The sequence below is a fragment of the Oreochromis aureus genome, linkage group 5 (assembly GCF_013358895.1).
Source record: "Oreochromis aureus strain Israel breed Guangdong linkage group 5, ZZ_aureus, whole genome shotgun sequence".
Taxonomy (NCBI): Eukaryota; Metazoa; Chordata; class Actinopteri; order Cichliformes; family Cichlidae; genus Oreochromis; species Oreochromis aureus.
In genome coordinates this window covers 22,559,538-22,578,359 of record NC_052946.1, presented here as the reverse complement: position 1 = coordinate 22,578,359, position 18,822 = coordinate 22,559,538, and the positions used below count along the sequence as shown (strand labels likewise).

At 40.9% G+C, this 18,822-nt stretch overlaps 2 protein-coding genes across 11 annotated transcripts in view; one reads left to right on the top strand and one right to left on the bottom strand.

The window, feature by feature from the left end:
- Positions 1 to 7,164, bottom strand: part of atp2b2 (ATPase plasma membrane Ca2+ transporting 2) — a 71,114-nt gene extending 63,950 nt beyond the window's left edge. For all 10 annotated transcript variants that reach the window (XR_005613087.1, XR_005613088.1, XM_031731405.2 and 7 more), the window contains exon 1: positions 6,933 to 7,164. Coding sequence is in view for 8 of the 10 variants with exons in the window: in XM_031731405.2 (XP_031587265.1) it covers positions 6,933 to 7,131 (199 nt within the window). In the remaining 2 variants the exon portion in view is untranslated. The remainder of the gene's footprint in view (positions 1 to 6,932) is intronic.
- The window catches only part of sirt4 (sirtuin 4), a 700,781-nt gene that overhangs the window by 347,686 nt on the left and 334,273 nt on the right, over positions 1 to 18,822 (top strand). The gene's annotated exons all lie outside the window — the stretch shown is intronic.

Below are 18,822 nucleotides of genomic sequence, written 5' to 3'. Positions count from 1 at the left end.
TGGTGTGTTTCAACTGAACTCTGCAGTCCCAGAAGGGAAAGAGAGAGGAGAGGTGAAGAAAAAGAGGAAGTGAGAAAAGCAGATGACAGATGAGGGGCGCAAACACTTTCCTGGGCTATGTATAGAATTTATAAAGCCCTCATTACAGTAACAGTACAGAACATAGGGACTAAAGTGTGTAGAGTTGCATGATTAGGAGCAGTAACAGTAGTACAGCACTCTGAATAGTACAAAAAGAAACCAGTGGTTCCTGTGTGACTGTTTTCAGGGGATTAGTGGTCTCTGCAGTGGAAACACATTATGATGATATTATAAGTATTTTTAAGTATTTTTATAAGTATATTTACAGTAAGTATTTTTTAACACAAATGCCTTGCCTTTGTAATATAGTCATAAACTGTATATAAAAGATGGAACCTCTCGGTTAGTGAAATCATATTTTAAAGCCTCGAGCTAAGCAGTTTGGCTGCTGTCATCTTGGGTTTTCAAACTGCACGACGAGAGGATCTGACTCAGAAACTGAGGGACAGCTTGTACTGTAGCCAAACATATGCCAAATGTTAAGCCCATCCTTAGGCATACCCTGTCTTTTGACTCAACTGGAGACCATCATTTACAAAAGTGATGAATCATGTTGTATTTAATACGACATGAAACTAGTGATTGAAACCATAAACTAATCAGTTAAGTGTTAACAGGGGTATAAAAAAGCAGTGAGTTGTCTCATTTTCCCTTTACTTCCAAACAACTGTTCATCTTTTTGCAACCCCTACTGGCCATTAGAAAGAACGCAAATTTCATGCACGTTCGTTCACCTGCATTCGATTTGAAGGCCACCATATGCCGATAGCTGTGGTTGCATAAATACTTCCAGCTACGTAGAAATCTACGGGAAAATGTAAACGGCTACCTTTTACGGCTACTCTTAACTAGAGATGGCACGATACCACTTTTTTATGTCCAATACCGATACCGATACGTAATATCGGATCGGTCCATCTCTACTCTTAACCACTGATTTTAGAACATACTGCATAAAAAAATTATATTTTTATATCTGGATCAATATGGCAAAAGCAAAAAGGCTCATCTCAAAGCTTCAAAACAGGACTTCAAAAACCAGAAGGTGACATCATGGTAGCTATGTCCATCGCTAAAGTAAAGCAAGGACAGATATGAAGGATAACAACACTAAAGAAAAAAAGAGAATGGGAATGAGCATGAAACTCAAAAAATTCTCAGTTTAAACCAACAACAGAAAACAGGGTGGAAATATAATCATGCTGGTGACTGGTGACACTAAACATGCAGTTTTTATGTCCTTTTGCATTTATTTATATATTTATTTATATTTTTTATATAATGTTTAATAACTTACTATCTAAATAAGTGTAAGGAGTTGTTTGAAAATGTGGAATGTGGATTTTCCTCTGCAAGGATTTTGATGCTGTGTAAACCTAATTCTGACTTGTGTGTTTGTGTGAGGAGGCAATCCAAATCTGGTTTCAAATTACATTCTGATGAATAAGCTCAGTTTTCACTTTAGAGATGGAACTGTTTACTCAAGAACCAAGTTTTCCCATGAGAAGTGCAGGCAACGTGCATGATGTGCCATCTGGTTACCATGCGCCGCTGGTATTACTGCCACACAAGGCCATGCAGGAGCAGTCCCCTTCTTGGATCTGTGTTCAGTCAGTTACAGTCATTTTTTTTACTCATCAAAGCCTACTATGCTCTGTGGTTTATGAAAGCCAATCTGCTTAAAATGAAATTAAGTCTTTTTTTATATCAATAAAAAGTAAATAAAAAGTATAAAAAGTTAAGTTTATATTACGTGAAAATATTTTACTAGGTTAGAGACACAGACAAGTTTAAAAATTTGGAGCTACTTTTACAGCATTATTGTATTGTTGCTAACTTAGTAAAAGAAGTGAGAATGGAAGACAGAGATGATGAAGGTTATAGATTTAGAGCAAGTCTATTTAGGCTACGCTGTACACTGGCCCACTGGGATACCAGCGACCGACCAGTACACTGAAATAGAAATGGGAGCAGAGGAAAGAAAAGAGAAGAGGGAGGAGAGGTAAGGTGTGGTGATAGATAGGGATGGGAGACAGAGATAAAGGGCAGCTGGGGGGGGGGTTGATTAGGAGGAAGCTTGGTGGAAGTAGGAAGGACAAATAAAGACAGGACATACAAAGGCAGGTAAAAAGTAAGACAACTTCAGCGAGAAGATATCCATGGCACGGTTGCAAAGTGAGAGCAAATCATTTTACCAGTTCTAAAAAGGTCAGTTCAATATGTTGAGATCTGCAGGTTTTTTTCTTGCAGACAGATAACAGTTTAGCACAGAGGGTGGGGAAAACAGCCAGCCAGCGTGATGCACGATCGTCAAATATCCCTCTTGTTTGCCACTTGCAATTTAGCTTCTTTCCATAGTTTTTTAAGCGCACAGACCTCTACATTTGACCTGAATTAAAGATCCCATCATTTGGTTACGCAAATTCTGTTCTAATGATTGAACTGAAAAATGTCACCCTCACACCTGAACAACTTGACATTGTCTGTATAAAATGAACCAGATTAGCTTTTTTCAAACCCATGCAAGCTTGAAATAGTTCTATTAACTTTTTGTAGAGTGAAGAAGAGGCAAAAAAAGTGGTGGATAGTAGACATGAGGTCGTGGTATTAAAATGATCAAGCTGCGAGCATAATCCTGTTAAATACACAATTGCAGTGCAGTTAAGGTTTGCAGCTAGTTAGTTAGGATTCAAAAACATGTGTGAAACTGTCTCTGTAGTTCTAGAAGTTGTGTCCAAGCAGAGGTTGAGAGTTATAGGTAACAGTGATAAAGAAATGAGGCACGGCAAAGAAAAGCATTTTAAAGGAAAGGTGTGAGTTTGAGGAAATGAAATTTAATTATTCAGACTCAAAGAAGCTATAACAGGTTGTGTAAAAAAAGAATATCTGAATTTTACTATTATTGTTGCATCTTCAAAGTTTCTCATGTATTAATTAGTATTTATTGCTTAATTTAATTTAAATTACCACTGTAGTTTTGCAATGTAGAAAAACTGTCTATAAAATGTGGGCCCTAATCCCATCTATATTTGCAGCTGCTTCCCTGCAAATGTTTGCCTAAGTATCCTCCTACCCTCCTTCTCAGCATCAAAAACCATCAATGCTTTGAGCACTTCTCTATCATCCAGACCCTCGAGGAATGGCTGAGCTCTCTCTGTTGATTTCTCGTTCCTCCCGAGGAGGATTACTGATGTGTTGCAGCTCTCTACTGTGTCTTATGAAACCAGCAAGTCAACTCGCACCAAACACCTTTTCCTTTTGTCTTCCGAAAAGCAGGTCATATGCTGGTCGGCCGCATGCCATATCTTCTCAGAAACTAAGCTGTAGCCTGACAGCGCATCCGACCCCTGAATGACTAATGTCATTCACCTGCTGGCTGCCTGAGAGAAACGCTAGCTCTTCACTCCTACACTCACCTTCTTGGTAACTACATCCTGGGTAAAGGTACTGAACCTCTGAAGGCTAAGAACTGGAGAACCCAGAAATTTAAAATTTAATGCAGTGTATTTCCCAGAAATATAACTATTGTATGTGCTGATTTTATAGTGATTGTATGAATAATGTACATTAAGAGTGTGCGACTCTGGTGGTTTGACTGCAGAACTGGGTTACTGCTGAAGAGTTGCTGTAGGTTAAATGACGTGTCCGCCAGTTTGGTAGATCTGTTCTGCATGAAAATTATAGCTTTTTGAGCTTGATTGACTGGTGTTCACCTGGTTTTGTCACACAGACCTGAAGACCCGGGAATTTGTTTCCAAATACAGGATGAATCATCACAGAAACAATGTAACACTAGGGTCTCTTATGATCTAACACAGCCCCATGGGACACATTCATATTACACAACACACATGACGGCAAGCCTTATAAAATAACTTGAAAGAGCTACCAGGATCATCTTTCTAATATAATATAATATATTTTCTAATATACAATTGCACCACCCACCCACTCAGTTTAAATTTAGTCACTGATCCTGTCAAAGAAAACAATTAATTTATCAAAAGCAATTAAGCCTAACCAGGCACCAGGGAGAAGACAGCCTGCTTGTTAGCAATAGAGCTCAGACCCTAACTGGAAAAATGACTTGTTAAATGGACTGACCAGTTAAAAATCTTCAATAAATATTGTGTATCCTAAAATATATGTGATAGCGTGTCCATAGTGTAGTGGTTGACACATATGCCTGACAAATGAAAGATCCCTGGAGACACAAATCCCATGAGGGTTTGTATCAGGAAGGGTATATACTGTAAAAATCTGCCCCAAAAAATATTCAGACTTACCTGCTGTGGTGACCCCTAAAAGCAGCTAAAAGTAGTAATAAATAAATATGAAACGGGACCACCTCCTTTAGCTGAAGTACTCAGAGTAAATCCACTAAATGGCACATACTGTATGGTGAATTAATAATTAATGGTGCACACATTTGATGTGATGTACTATTTTAAGTAATGCAGTCAGTACGTGACTCATATATATTGTTAACTGCTCCACAAAGATGTATTTTTTTCCACTTCTTTGAGATTGCCAGACGTTTTGAGTGATTTAATGTGAGACCTTCATAGGTTTTAAATGAGATGCATATGTAATTATTCCTTGAGCAGATTAATTTGCTTTTGTCTACCGTTTTAAGGTAATTAAGTATGGGTGTAGACAACAATATGTTGATGATTACAAGTCCCCTCTTTTTATTACATTAGTTTAAATTTTTTTGTGTGTTATTGCACATCTGCAGGCTGTGATCCTGGGTTAGTATTTAGTTGACTGATAAAATGTAATATTCAATCATGTAATCATGATCCTCGTGAGAATGGGAAAATGAAATTATAATTTTATGTCTGGTATGATAATTTTATTGCTAGCTCAAATTCAATTTAATTTGAGTATCACTGTAACACTGCAGGCATTGTTTCTACTCATGTTGCAAATATGGTGATGAGCAGTAGTCACCACAATTAGATATTCAGCACAAGGTTAAAGAAGTGGCACTATAATATAAACTGAAGCGTAACCTTTTAATAGTGAATATTTTACAGCATTACTGGTTCTTCTCTAGTTAGGGAATTTTATCCAAATGTGAGGTCATGTTTTCCTGAAAAGCGCACTCGCAATTTTATGGATGTTACAGTGGTGTTTTGAGCATATTGTGGCTTCCGTACTATAATAATTTCTTCTGGGTAAAGACCCTCCTACTCCAATCCCCTGTGCACCTCTCCATCCCCCCGATCCTCATGGGGTAACACTGTCCCTAGAGTTATTTCGTATTTCTTTGCTCTCTACCAAGGTGGACCTACTGACGTTCTGCATGTCTCTACTGTCTCTTGAGAAAACAGTCGTATCCACCAACAGTCTTCTCTCCTATCTGAAGGAAAACAGGTCATCCACCAAGCAGTTCAATACCAACTGTTCTTGGAAACCAAGCTGTAGCCTGACAGCCCATCGAGCCCCTGAATGACTCATGCCATTCACCAGCTGGCTGCCTAAAGGAAATGTTAGCTCTTCACCTCCCAGTCAGCCACTACATCACAGGTGTAGGTATACATCAAGGAACCAGGCTTCTGAGAAAACTGAAGGGTAAGAATCGGTGTTCTATCTGATTCTGTGTTCAGTTTTGTTTTAATCCACCTCTTTTTAAATATTTATTCACTATTTATTTAACTGTGCAATAATAACAAAAAAATTTTTTTTAAAGTTTCCCTGAATTTATCTAGTTTACTCTTATAGCCAGTGGGCGTAACCATGAGTTGACCTAGAAATGGTCTGTCAGAAATGAGACGATCAGGAAACACAATCTTCTTTGGGTATCAGCCTATAACGTTACAGGCTACCTCTGATGTCACACTGGTGACACTACACGAATACTGATCAATTATCCCAATGTCTGGGGAGGTAGATGATTTAAGTACTGTTATAAATATTCAATACGCTGGTGTAGCTATTCGAGAGGCCAATTTTTCTGCTTGTGGGGATTATGCAACCAAAAAAAAATTCAGTATGCAGTAAGACAGCAAGTTATGCGTAGAAATATAATAACTAGATGTGTATATATTTAAATGAATGATTTATGATGACAAAGCTAAGTTTGCATTAAAAACTGCTTTAAGTGATTGGGCTGACAGAAATAGAACCACCATTATGGATTTTTGCATCATGTTCTTAAATGAAAATCTGTAAGAACAAACACGCTACGCACACTAGGGTAAAACCATAGAAGCACATCTGCATGTAAATTCTTGCTGTTTTATTTTTTAATTAAAAATAAGAAGTAGGAAACAGATTAGGATTTGGATATTTTTATGCCTTCTCATTTCTCTCATGCCCAAGAACCACAGCATATCCCACATGGCCAAAATCTCTACCGTGTTGCTCCAGCGACCTGCTCCTTCAGGCTATAGCCAATTGGCTGAAAAAGAGAATGACAAGGGAGGGTGGGATGCTTTTGCGGGGGAGGGGGGAGTAAGGGGGGGCTAAACTGTCCACAGAGATTTCTGTGCATACTAAACAGGTCTAACACTAGCTGGCTGTGAAGAATTTTCATTAGTCCCCTCAAACGGGACTCCCTCCCATGTGTACTTTGCTGATGCTGTGCTTATGCATTTCTCCAGGTGCTTTACAAGGTTGCTGCATGTCTGTGCTTTTATCATTGATTTTGGTATCAAAGAAGCAGGCTATCCATAGAGCAGGTTATGGTAATCCATGAAATTAAAAAAAATACAGAACAGATACTGGAAATCTGCAGTCTGCATAGGAGGACAAATTCAAGAAATGGTCTTTGGTACAATACATACCACTGCATGCATTTTCATATTCACAACCACGCACATGCATAAATAAGCACGGTAACTCACCTTCTGTGGGTGAGGTTTTCAGTCGTTTGCACAGTCCTTCTACTCCCCCGTAGTCCTCCTGGAGCTTGACCACCGCCTCTGTTCCACGCAGCTCCATCAACGAGCGCAGCTCCATGACCGAGCAGCCAAAGGCTGCTGCATGGTTGCCCTCATTTCTTTGGTTCTTGGCATAAAAATCGCTGTTGGACATGTCTCCCATGATGTCAGCTAGTTAAGTCAGTTAGATTAGTGTTTCTTATTGCTTATAGATCAAACAAAAGCTTTCACAAGAGAGCTCAGTCTCTTCCAAGAAAAAAAAAAATCCAAAATAGGTGTGAATGAGGCAACAGCAACAAAAAGGGAAAAAAAAATCTCTTCAAAGAAAAGTAAGCAGATACAGGGATTAAAAAGCGGAAAAAATCCGTGGGGATAAATTGATGAGCAGCTTCTCTGTTTCAGGAAAGACAGATTTCAGCAGACAAAAAACCACCAGAGAAGAAAAAGAAGAAGAGGAGAGAGAGCAGCAGAGGAGGAGAAGAGGAGGGGATGAAAAAACACAAGTGGGGAGCATCCAGGTAAGCACTGGACAGCCCCAGTGGTCAGGTCCTGAGAAGGGCAATGATGGTAGATGCAAGTCCTGTCGGTCTCAGGCTCACCACGGCTGCAGTCCAGACCCGCTCCATGTGTGGCTTCCCATTGCTGCTATTCTGCTGTTGCCTCCGCTGCCTCTCTGTCTCTACATGGTGGTCTCCCCCATCACTGCTATGGAGAAAGAGAGGAAGAGAGATAGAGGGGTGGGGGGTGAATTCAAGAGACGAATTCAAGGAGGACAGAAGGTGAGGGAGGAGCAGGGAGAGGCACAGAAAGAGAGCACAGGGATGAGCGTTGCGTTCTCAGGGCATGGGTGAATGCAGCGGTAGATGGTGCACGGCTGAAGGACAGCCTCTCCTGGCTGCTGCAGTAACTGTTCCTCTGCTGTCTCTATCTACTGCTGATGCTGCTGCTGGTGCCGCTAACCTCATTCTGAGGACACACTAACTGACAGAAAAAGAGAGAGAGATAGAGCGAGAGAGAGAGAGGGAGAGGATATGAAAACGAGGGAGAGAGGAGAATGCTCCTTTCTGGTGCAGAGCGGAGAGGAGTTGTGCGCGGGCGGGAGGCTGGGGCTGCTCTGACGACAAAGCGGAGAGGCAGAACGTAGCTCTGCGCTGTCATGGGAGGATGGGCTGAGCTGTGAAGCTGCTGCCGCTGCTGCTATCTCACCACTCGTTCTTCCTCATACTACAGTATATGACCTTTTCAGTGATACACTGCTCTCCACCTGTTGTCTTATAATGCTTTGCAGCAATGAACTGAATCAATGTCTCTACCTCACCCGCCTCTCTCTTTGCATTTACATTTAAAAGCAATGATGACTGTAATCATTAAATAAGGGTTAACAGACATCTGGTGATCTTAAGTATTTTGATTACCAGGGCTCGGAATAAACATCCACACGAGGTTAAAATTTCACCCAGACTGCTCATGTAGTTCATTTTCTCCTGGTTTGCTTATGTTTTATTTTATTGTATTACATAAACCAAAAAGCAACAATTTGCATAATATGTTGACAACAGCTATATACAGAATACTCTGTAAGTTATAATTTAAGTGACTTAATCAGTACCATCAGTGACCCAGCATGCCACATGCTGGTCACATCCTGACTAGATTAATCTAGAAACTCCTCAGGATGGGAGTCAGGGCGTTTGCTCTCATCTGGGCTGCTGATTATCTGTTAATGCATCCCTGTTTTATTCAACTAGGGACCTCCTGGCTTGAAGTGGCTAGTAAAATACACATGTAACAAAAGAATCTCTTTTCACTCTAATTCCAGGATGACTTTGACTCATGCTGCCAACAGAAGGTCTCCACTCTATGTGGTAGCATGTACCCTTTCTAACAATCCTTTAATCCTCAAAGGTGACGAGGTACGAATTCAGCATTACAAATACTTGGGTACGTTTCATAAGTAGACTGGATGGGTGGACGAACACTGGTGCTGTTGACATAAAGGGGAGGAACGGACGATTTTCTCTGAGGAAGCCCAGATCTTTCGCTCTATGCAACAAGATGCTGGGTACCAATCTGTGGCTGCAAGTACCATCTGTGGTCTGCTGGGGAACAGCATCAGTGCCAGAGATGCCAGCAGGATCAATAAACTCATTCGCAAAGGCAGAACTACCATTGGTCAAAACTTGGAGACGGGGAGTCAGGAGGTTACTGAAGAAACTGCTCTATATCATGCACGACCCATTCCACAACATCCATCACAGACAAAAAAGGCGGAGCTTGAACAAACACATTCAGCTTTGCTGCCATAAATGTTTTAAGAAGTTATTTTTACCTTTCATATTAACACTGTCATGGTACTGGGTCGTGTGACCCAGTGTTTGAGTTTTTATGTATCCTTTTTTTTTCGTGCGTCTACCTGTCGTGTTTCATGTCTGTGTGGTTCTTGTTGTCAAGTTCGTGTCATGTCCATGTCTCCATGTTTCCTGTTTTATTTTGGAGGAGTCTACTGTGCCTTTGTCACTGTATTTAGTTTCACTTCCCCTGTCCCGTCATTATGTTCATGTCAGTCAGCTGCTTTCCCTATGTGTTCCCACTTCCCCGAATCACCTCCTGTGTATTTAAGTCCTCTGTTTTCTGTATGTCATTGTCAGGTCATCTGTTATTTCCACCACAGTCTTAGTCATAGTGTTTCACAGGTTTTTCTCATAGTTAGGGCCCGAGCACAAAAGTGCGAAGGCCCTATTGTATCTGCTCTGTTTCTTATTATTATTATTATTATTATTATTATTATTATTATTATTATTATTATTATTAGGGCCCGAGCACAAAAGTCTAAGGCCCTATTGTATCTGCTCTGTTTCTTATTATTATTATTATTATTATTATTATTATTATTATTATTATTATTATTATTATTATTATTATTATTATTATTTCGGCAAATGAATCGGCCTTTTGAGGGCCTAAACATGCTCGAAAACTCATGAAATTTTGCAGACGCGTCAGGGTCTGGTGAAAATTTACGTATTTTAATGTCCGTAGACATGTCCAGGGAAAATTGGCTCAGTAGCGCCACCTAGAAAAATGAGAAACGCGAGCCCCCGAGATGGGTATGACCTACATGTATAAAACTCGGAACACATATCTAACTTTCGGAGACGCACATAAAAGTCTATTATGGCCATGTCCTAAACCCAACAGGAAGTCCGCCATTTGGAAGTGAAGGTGACATTTTGGCTCTAATTTTGCCATTTCCATGCCTCGAACTTTTGCGAACTCCTCATTGGAATTTCATCGTACAAGCTTCATATTTGGTCAGTGTCAACTACACACCTGGGCCATGTTAAATTGCGGAGCTTTTGAGTTTTCGGGTTACTGTGAGGCCGTGGCGCCACGGCGAATTTCGATGACTCGCCATGAAAATCTTATTGCCTCTCGTTCTGTCATACATTGTCCGACCTTGACCAAAGTGGACACATATGATAAGGCTCCACCCCTGAACATATTTCAACTGCCATATTTGACACCAGGGACAGCGCCACCTAGTGGGAACAGGAAATGTCATGTTTTACACTTTGGGGTACAGTATTGTAATGGGTGACATCTGCAGCCTCAAATTTCTCCAGGAAAGCCTTAAGGAGTTGGTCTTGGGTTACAGAGAAAACTGTGAGTTTTCGCTGAAGGGTGTGACCCCAGCAGCATGGCGAACATTGAGGTCTCGCCATGAAGAAACAAATTAGTGTAACTCAATGAAATCCAATGTGATCAGTACCAGATTTTACAGGGATGATGTCAGACCCGCCCTGAACAGATTGATATGCCCATTGTCAGGAATACGTAGAGCGCCACCTAGTGGCACCAGGAAATGTCATGTCTTTCATTTTGTTGTACTGATTTTCACAGGTTCATCGTGGCCACCTCAAAAGCGGTGAATATCACCATCAGTCCCTCTTGATGCTTCAGTGAGAAAATTGTGACTATAAACTGAACGGCGCACCCTGGTGGCAGCGCAGTTCACCATGAAAGATGAAGTGGCTTTTGAGGGGCTTGAAAAGTTTAAAAGTCTTGAAATTTGGCGCACACCTCTAATGTGATGAGGGATTTCTTTTTATATGTTCATTTTCCTTGAACAGCGCAAAATGGCTCCACAGCGCCCCCTACAAAATTTCAAAACAACAGCCCCTGCTCTGTGTTTTATGTATGAGTTTGAAACCTGGCAAGCTTATTGGAGATATCAAGATGTACAAAAAGTCTCTTGGAGCAATATCCCAAATCCAACAGGAAGTCAGCCATTTTAAAATCAATGTGTAAATTTGGCGACATTTTCCCCTCTTTTCAGGCCTCATACTTTGACGAACTCCTCCAAGGGATTTCATTAGATTTACGCGATCTCCTGTGTGTGGAATCTAAAGACCTTTGTGATGTTAAATTGCGAAGCTTTTACGTTCAGGGAAACGGGTGGGTCATGGCGGCACGTGGAGTTTCAATCCCTCGCCAAAAAGCAGTAACCTGCTGTCGCTCAAAAACACAATGTCCAATCTCTCCCAAAGGTCGCAGGCGTGATGAGACTCGAGCTCGGAAATGTTTGTTATGCCATTTGTCAGTAATGGTTAGAGCGCCACCTAGTGGGACGACTATAATAATGGTTGAATGAGATGAAATTTTAGCTGGTGGTTAAATGCATGAATTCCATCAATGTGACATCAGATCGGAAGCGCTGGTTTTAGGTGTTGGGCTTGGCTCGACGCGCCCGGTCTTGAGGGCCCTCATATCGCTGCTTGCAGCTTTAATTATTATTATTATTATTATTATTATTATTATTTTTCGGCAAATGAATCGGCCTTTTGAGGGCCTAAACATGCTCGAAAACTCATGAAATTTTGCAGACGCGTCAGGTCTGGTGAAAATTTACGTATTTTAATGTCCGTGAGACATGTCCAGGGAAAATTGGCTCAGTAGCGCCACCTAGAAAAATGAGAAACGCGAGCCCCGAGATGGGTATGACCTACATGTATAAAACTCGGAACACATATCTAGCGTTCGGAGGCGCACATAAAAGTCTATTATGGCCATGTCCTAAACCCAACAGGAAGTCCGCCATTTGGAAGTGAAGGTGACATTTTGGCTCTAATTTTGCCATTTCCATGCCTCGAACTTTTGCGAACTCCTCATTGGAATTTCATCGTACAAGCTTCATATTTGGTCAGTGTCAACTACACACCTGGGCCATGTTAAATTGCGGAGCTTTTGAGTTTTCGGGTTACTGTGAGGCCGTGGCGCCACGGCGAATTTCGATGACTCGCCATGAAAATCTTATTGCCTCTCGTTCTGTCATACATTGTCCGACCTTGACCAAAGTGGACACATATGATAAGGCTCCACCCCTGAACATATTTCAACTGCCATATTTGACACCAGGGACAGCGCCACCTAGTGGGAACAGGAAATGTCATGTTTTACACTTTGGGGTACAGTATTGTAATGGGTGACATCTGCAGCCTCAAATTTCTCCAGGAAAGCCTTAAGGAGTTGGTCTTGGGTTACAGAGAAAACTGTGAGTTTTCGCTGAAGGGTGTGACCCCAGCAGCATGGCGAACATTGAGGTCTCGCCATGAAGAAACAAATTAGTGTAACTCAATGAAATCCAATCTGATCAGTACCACATTTTACAGGGATGATGTCAGACCCGCCCTGAACAGATTGATATGCCCATTGTCAGGAATACGTAGAGCGCCACCTAGTGGCACCAGGAAATGTCATGTCTTTCATTTTGTTGTACTGATTTTCACAGGTTCATCGTGGCCACCTCAAAAGCGGTGAATATCACCATCAGTCCCTCTTGATGCTTCAGTGAGAAAATTGTGACTATAAACTGAACGGCGCACCCTGGTGGCAGCGCAGTTCACCATGAAAGATGAAGTGGCTTTTGAGGGGCTTGAAAAGTTTAAAAGTCTTGAAATTTGGCGCACACCTCTAATGTGATGAGGATTTCTTTTTATATGTTCATTTTCCTTGAACAGCGCAAAATGGCTCCACAGCGCCCCTACAAAATTTCAAAACAACAGCCCCTGCTCTGTGTTTTATGTATGAGTTTGAAACCTGGCAAGCTTATTGGAGATATCAAGATGTACAAAAAGTCTCTTGGAGCAATATCCCAAATCCAACAGGAAGTCAGCCATTTTAAAATTAATGTGTAAATTTGGCGACATTTTCCCCTCTTTTCAGGCCTCATACTTTGACGAACTCCTCCAAGGGATTTCATTAGATTTACGCGATCTCCTGTGTGTGGAATCTAAAGACCTTTGTGATGTTAAATTGCGAAGCTTTTACGTTCAGGGAAGCGGGGTGGTCATGGCGGCACGTGGAGTTTCACTCACTCGCCAAAACCAGTAACCTGCTGTCGCTCAAAAACACACAATGTCCAATCTCTCCCAAAGTTCGCAGGCGTGATGAGACTCGAGCTCGGAAATGTTTGTTATGCCATTTGTCAGCAATGGTTAGAGCGCCACCTAGTGGGACGACTATAATAATGGTTGAATGAGATGAAATTTTAGCTGGTGGTTAAATGCATGAATTCCATCAATGTGACATCAGATCGGAAGCGCTGGTTTTAGGTGTTGGGCTTGGCTCGACGCGCCGGGGGTGCGAGGGCCCTCATATCGCTGCTTGCAGCTTTAATTTTCATTGTGTTTCAAAGTAGCCTTAGTTTTCACAGTGTTCATAGTTGTTTTCAGTTCTTTCTTAGGGTTTCATTGCCCAATCCCTATGTGTAAAACTAAAAACAGATACACTGTGTACCTTTACTATACTATCTGAACATCCTGTTTTTCTTACATATATAATTTGCTGCCTTTTTGCATAACTGTTCTCACAGATCTTTTTCTCATTAGTGCTACTGATTTCAATGTGTATATTGTGTATATACCAATTAGTTGTTCTGTGTCTTGTTCTAAAGTGCAAATTTTGCTTTTCATTTTATTCCGAGTGTTTATCTGTTGTTTATGGTGGAGTAACAGAATTCTATCTATCTATCTATCTATCTATCTATCTATCTATCTATCTATCTATCTATCTATCTATCTATCTATCTATCTATCTATCATTGATGTTATTATTCAAAGTCAACCACTGCCTCACAGCTGCCCTTTATCACCACCCACCCACTCGGGGGGGGATCTGGAATCAAAGCACCATTTTGTATTTGGTTCAATGCTGCAATGACTATACTGTCTATCCATCATCTGTACTGCACAACATCAATACTGCAAATAATTTCTGTCTGAGGGCCCTCAGAGACACTTGGCTTATTCAGATAATATAATCACACCGAAAAGCACAGTCAGCCCAAAAAAAAACTAATAGCATGGCTGGTCAATATCTTGTCAGTCCATCCCACAAATTATGAGGCCACACAATCAAAACTTATTGAATCACAATTTTAGTCACAGAATTCTTTTTATTTAAGGCTATAAGAGTTCACCTTTTTACTAAGCAACAAATTTGTACATGTAAAAGGCCAATGGAGCAAATCTGTGCTATAAATTGTCATTAATGAGGTGTATCCATAGTGATTTCAGTGATCAAGAAGCAGCTAAAACACATTCCTAGTGATGGCTGCTGAGACTTTAAGTGCAACCTGTAACTAAAAAATAACAGAGCTACTTTTTTACTTGTATGCTTTATAATGTCATTGAATATGCCCTGTTTGTCCCTATTTATAAGTCAGCCACAGACGGTAGGACATTATGACATTTGTCTGCACATTTGTTCCTGTTTGGAAGCAGCCATGGGAATAAACTACTAGGGATATACCTGCTTAAACTGGCCAGACTAACACAGTGAGCAAGGTGTACATTCAAGTGTGATGATGGGACAAGTCACACAATGACACAACAGTGTGCTTGGAAACAGCAGGACACGACCTTGTCACAGAATGGTGTTGAGAGACCCTGCCAACATGTGAATATGCATCTGTGGGATGGAGGCACTGTGTAACTCCACAGGCTCCAGTGCTGCATGCTAATGAGCTCCAGCTGTTTTTGAAGTTATAGAGTTAGACGGCGATGGCAAAGCCACTCGGACATTACGCCTCAACAAATGTGTTCACCCTTTTAGTAAAGCTGATTACAGAAAGTGATTCCAACTCAGAAAAATGTTCTGTTTTTAACAACCGGCATATTAATTACATTTGTGATGGACAGTGTTTGATGGTTTCTTGATTTGGTGAACCTGAAAGACTGAATGTTCCTTTCTGTTTTTTCTCAAACCTTTTATACTGCGCCCCTACCCCTCGCCTGCCCCTCAGGTCCAATCAATGTTGGCGTAACTGTGTGCATGCCAAGGCAGACATCTGCGCCTGCAAGATCCTCCAAAACCGTCAAATGAAAGTAAACAAATGCTCTCCCAGAATGTGTGTGTGTGTGTGTGTGTGGTTGAATGAGAACAAAAACTACATCACAGGTAATTCTCTTTTGCACCAGATGGACCATCTGCAAAAGACAGGGACATGGCCACTATCACTTTTATGCTGGTACACCTGCACTGTAACAAAGATTATCAGGCCCTGCAAGTTTATATTTATCAGCAAATCAGTCAGTAAGCCGAAGTAATAATCAGATGAGACAAATGGAAACAAACTAGGCTGTGCATCCTGTAGACTGTGAAACTGCAAATCTGAACTGGCAAAGCACAGACTGTTTCGGGGTTTACCAGCATACCCAATAACAATTAAGAAAAACTGATCATTAGATCAAAAGACCTGACTTGAGTATTGATCATTAGTAGGGATGCAACAATCTCACATTTGTATCAGATATCAGGCCAGTCCTGATCCAAAAGGTTGGACTGGACATTGATGACAACTTGTCGATCTACAGTATGGGCTGATCTTTCAATTCAGGTCTATGTTGTTATGTATTTAATTTACCAGCATCTGAGGCTTAGCTAACATAGCTGAAAGCAAGAGTAGTTTGGAGACCAACAGCTTTTCTCTGTATGTTTGAACAAGTTTTATTATTTAACTGCAAAGTGTGTTAACTGTGTGTTCAAGTGATGGAAAAGCTCCACTGAGCGAGTGCTTAAGCTTCTCTTTCCTGGCTCACTTTCCCTAATGCATGGTCAGAGAGGAAAAAGTAGTGTTGTTTTCACACTTATTGGGAAGATTTCATTTAACTTGCAACTATAAATGACTGCAGTATGCAGAAGGCTAATGACTTCATTTGAGCTGAAGTGAGATGAGTGCAAATAAACAAACTGCTAAAGCAATACATTTTTTCTTGCCTCTTCTTTAATTTTACTGATAAATATCAATGTAGGTGTCAATAGAAAATTGTAGTCAGTATAATCTTTTAATAATATAAGTTTGCATATGATAGAATACTGCATGATGACCTCTTTATAACTCGGACTGTTTTGATTCACTGTGACCCGTTATCATGCCGGGAAGGAGCAGTACCTGCTAGATAAGAGCTTAACAAGCAGTTTCACTTTGTACCAGGTAGAGGAGCCTCTCCTGGCACACGTACACAAGCCACACACACACACATATCCGCACATGCTCACGCATCAACATTCCACTGAACAAACGTATTCACTAACCAAGATGTTGAGGGAAGGGTTTCCTGGGATGAGGACCAAAATCCCCTTCTTGTGTATAAATAAAGACCAGGGCAGTGGCAGAGCGCGAGTCCCGGAGCCCTCGCTCCAAGTGCGAGTGCTCTGTGGCTGCCCTTGCATGCAAGTAAAACTTTGTGTTTCTCCTCTCTGATTCTCAGCTGAAGAAGTGTCTTAGAGTACATCTCTTGACAGTAGGATATGTTATTTTTTGGACGGGATTTTTTGCTAGATTTTATTTTGCAAATTTAGCTATGTTTAAGTCAATCCTGATGGAAACTTACACATGAACATGTTTCACAGCCTCACAGTGAGAAGTTGCTCTTCTGCTTTCAGCTACTAACTTTAGGGGTCGCCAAATTGGATCATCTGCCTCCAACGCCTTATCCCTAGCTTCCTCTTCTGTAACACTAGCCCTCTGCTTCTCGTTCACTACATCCATGAATCTTCTGTGTGGTCTTCCTCTTTTCATCCTCCCATATTCAACATCATTTGTCCAAGATATCCTCTATCTCTGCACACATCCAAACTATCTCAGTCTTACCTCTCTAACTCCAAATCGCTCAGCCTGAATTGGCCCTCTGATGTACTCGCTTCTAATCCCGTCCGTCCGGGCCACTCGAAACAAAAATATTAACATATTTAACTTTGCCACCTCCAGCTCAGCCTTCTGTCTTTTTCTCAGCGTCACCCTCTCCAAACCATGCATCATAGCAGGTCTCACTAACATCTTGTAAACCATCTCTTTTGACTCCTGTTGCTACCCTTCTGTCACAAATAGAGCTTATTTATTTAACACTGGTATCAGATTGGTACTCAAGGTATCAATATTCTATCATTGATGAAAAAAGTTGAATGGGTGCATCCCTAATCACAGAGATGAAAAAGGGATAAAACACTGCTTAATCTTTCCATAATAGGATTTAAAGTACATATTGATTGGTCTGAAACTAGTTTAAAGACATTTTTTTGGACTAATTTGCCAAAGAAAACTGGAAAACCAACAAGTTGCTAAAATCTAATCCAAACTAGAGCTTGATTCCAGATTGGCTTGCAGGATGAAGCGCAACATGACTAATATACTGCAGAATGACAGTGCAGCTCATTTGACAACATCTGTTTATTACGGACCACGTGAAGCTTTGTATTTCAAGCTTCATGTTGTCACATTGGTGCTGGTGATGGTGGTGTTATACTCTGCTGGTGTGCAGTTGGCTTTAAATTATAGTCAGATGCAAGAGTGGGAGATAAGATGAGAGGAAGGGAGAGGAAAAAAAGGAGACGGGAGACAGCCAAGTGAGGAAAGTTGAAAGATGGAGGAAGGCATAGATGAAAGTAAGAGTTTGAATGAGTGATACATAATCATGAAATAAAGAGGGGAAAGCAGAGAAAGTGCAAAGCAGAGGGTAGATAAAGGTGAGGTGTAATGCTAATACCTGAGCCGAGTAACTTCAAAGCAGCTGATGCTCTACTTTTTATGGACTGCAAACATACAGACATTTACACTATCTTTTATGCGCACAATTGATTTCCTCTTTCCTTGGAAGGGAGGTTGTGGTTGCAAAGGGAGCCATTGGTGGTGTTACGAACTGAGATGCAACTCTGATAAAAGGTATGATCATTCTTCAATGTCGTAGGCGTCTTTCTTAACTAAAGTGCTAAAGATTTGTATCTTTTGTTGATTTCTTAGCATCCTGATGACGCCAATATGCTCTACTGCTACCACCCCAACCTGTTTTTGTCCATATAGTGCCACCCAATACGACAAATCCCTATGTAGTGTTCTTGCTTTCCTGTCTATTTGCACCTGACTGAAACTCCTCCTGCTGTGCTATCCTTCTGTCTAACTCCCTGCCTGTGTGCCAGTTCATCTACATATTTGTTGGCATGCCCCTCATGAGCTGACAGTGAGTAATGAGTAACATCTGATTAAACACTGAAGGAGAAAGTGCACATTTTGCAAAAATTAACAGCTTTTTATCTAAAGTGCGTAACACACTTAATGGGACTTTATGAACTTAAACACCATATGGGAACAACATTAAAATGTGGAGCCCAACGACCAGATGCTAAGAGCATCTGACCATAATACATTATATTGTGTTTGCCTTCTAACTAACTCCTAAGAAATCACAGAGGAACGCATTATTGGTAAGACACAAAAAAAGGCCTTTTACATAAAACCAAACAGCTGTTATCTACAAAGCTTGTGACATGTCATGGCACAATGTGTTGTTGTTCTTTT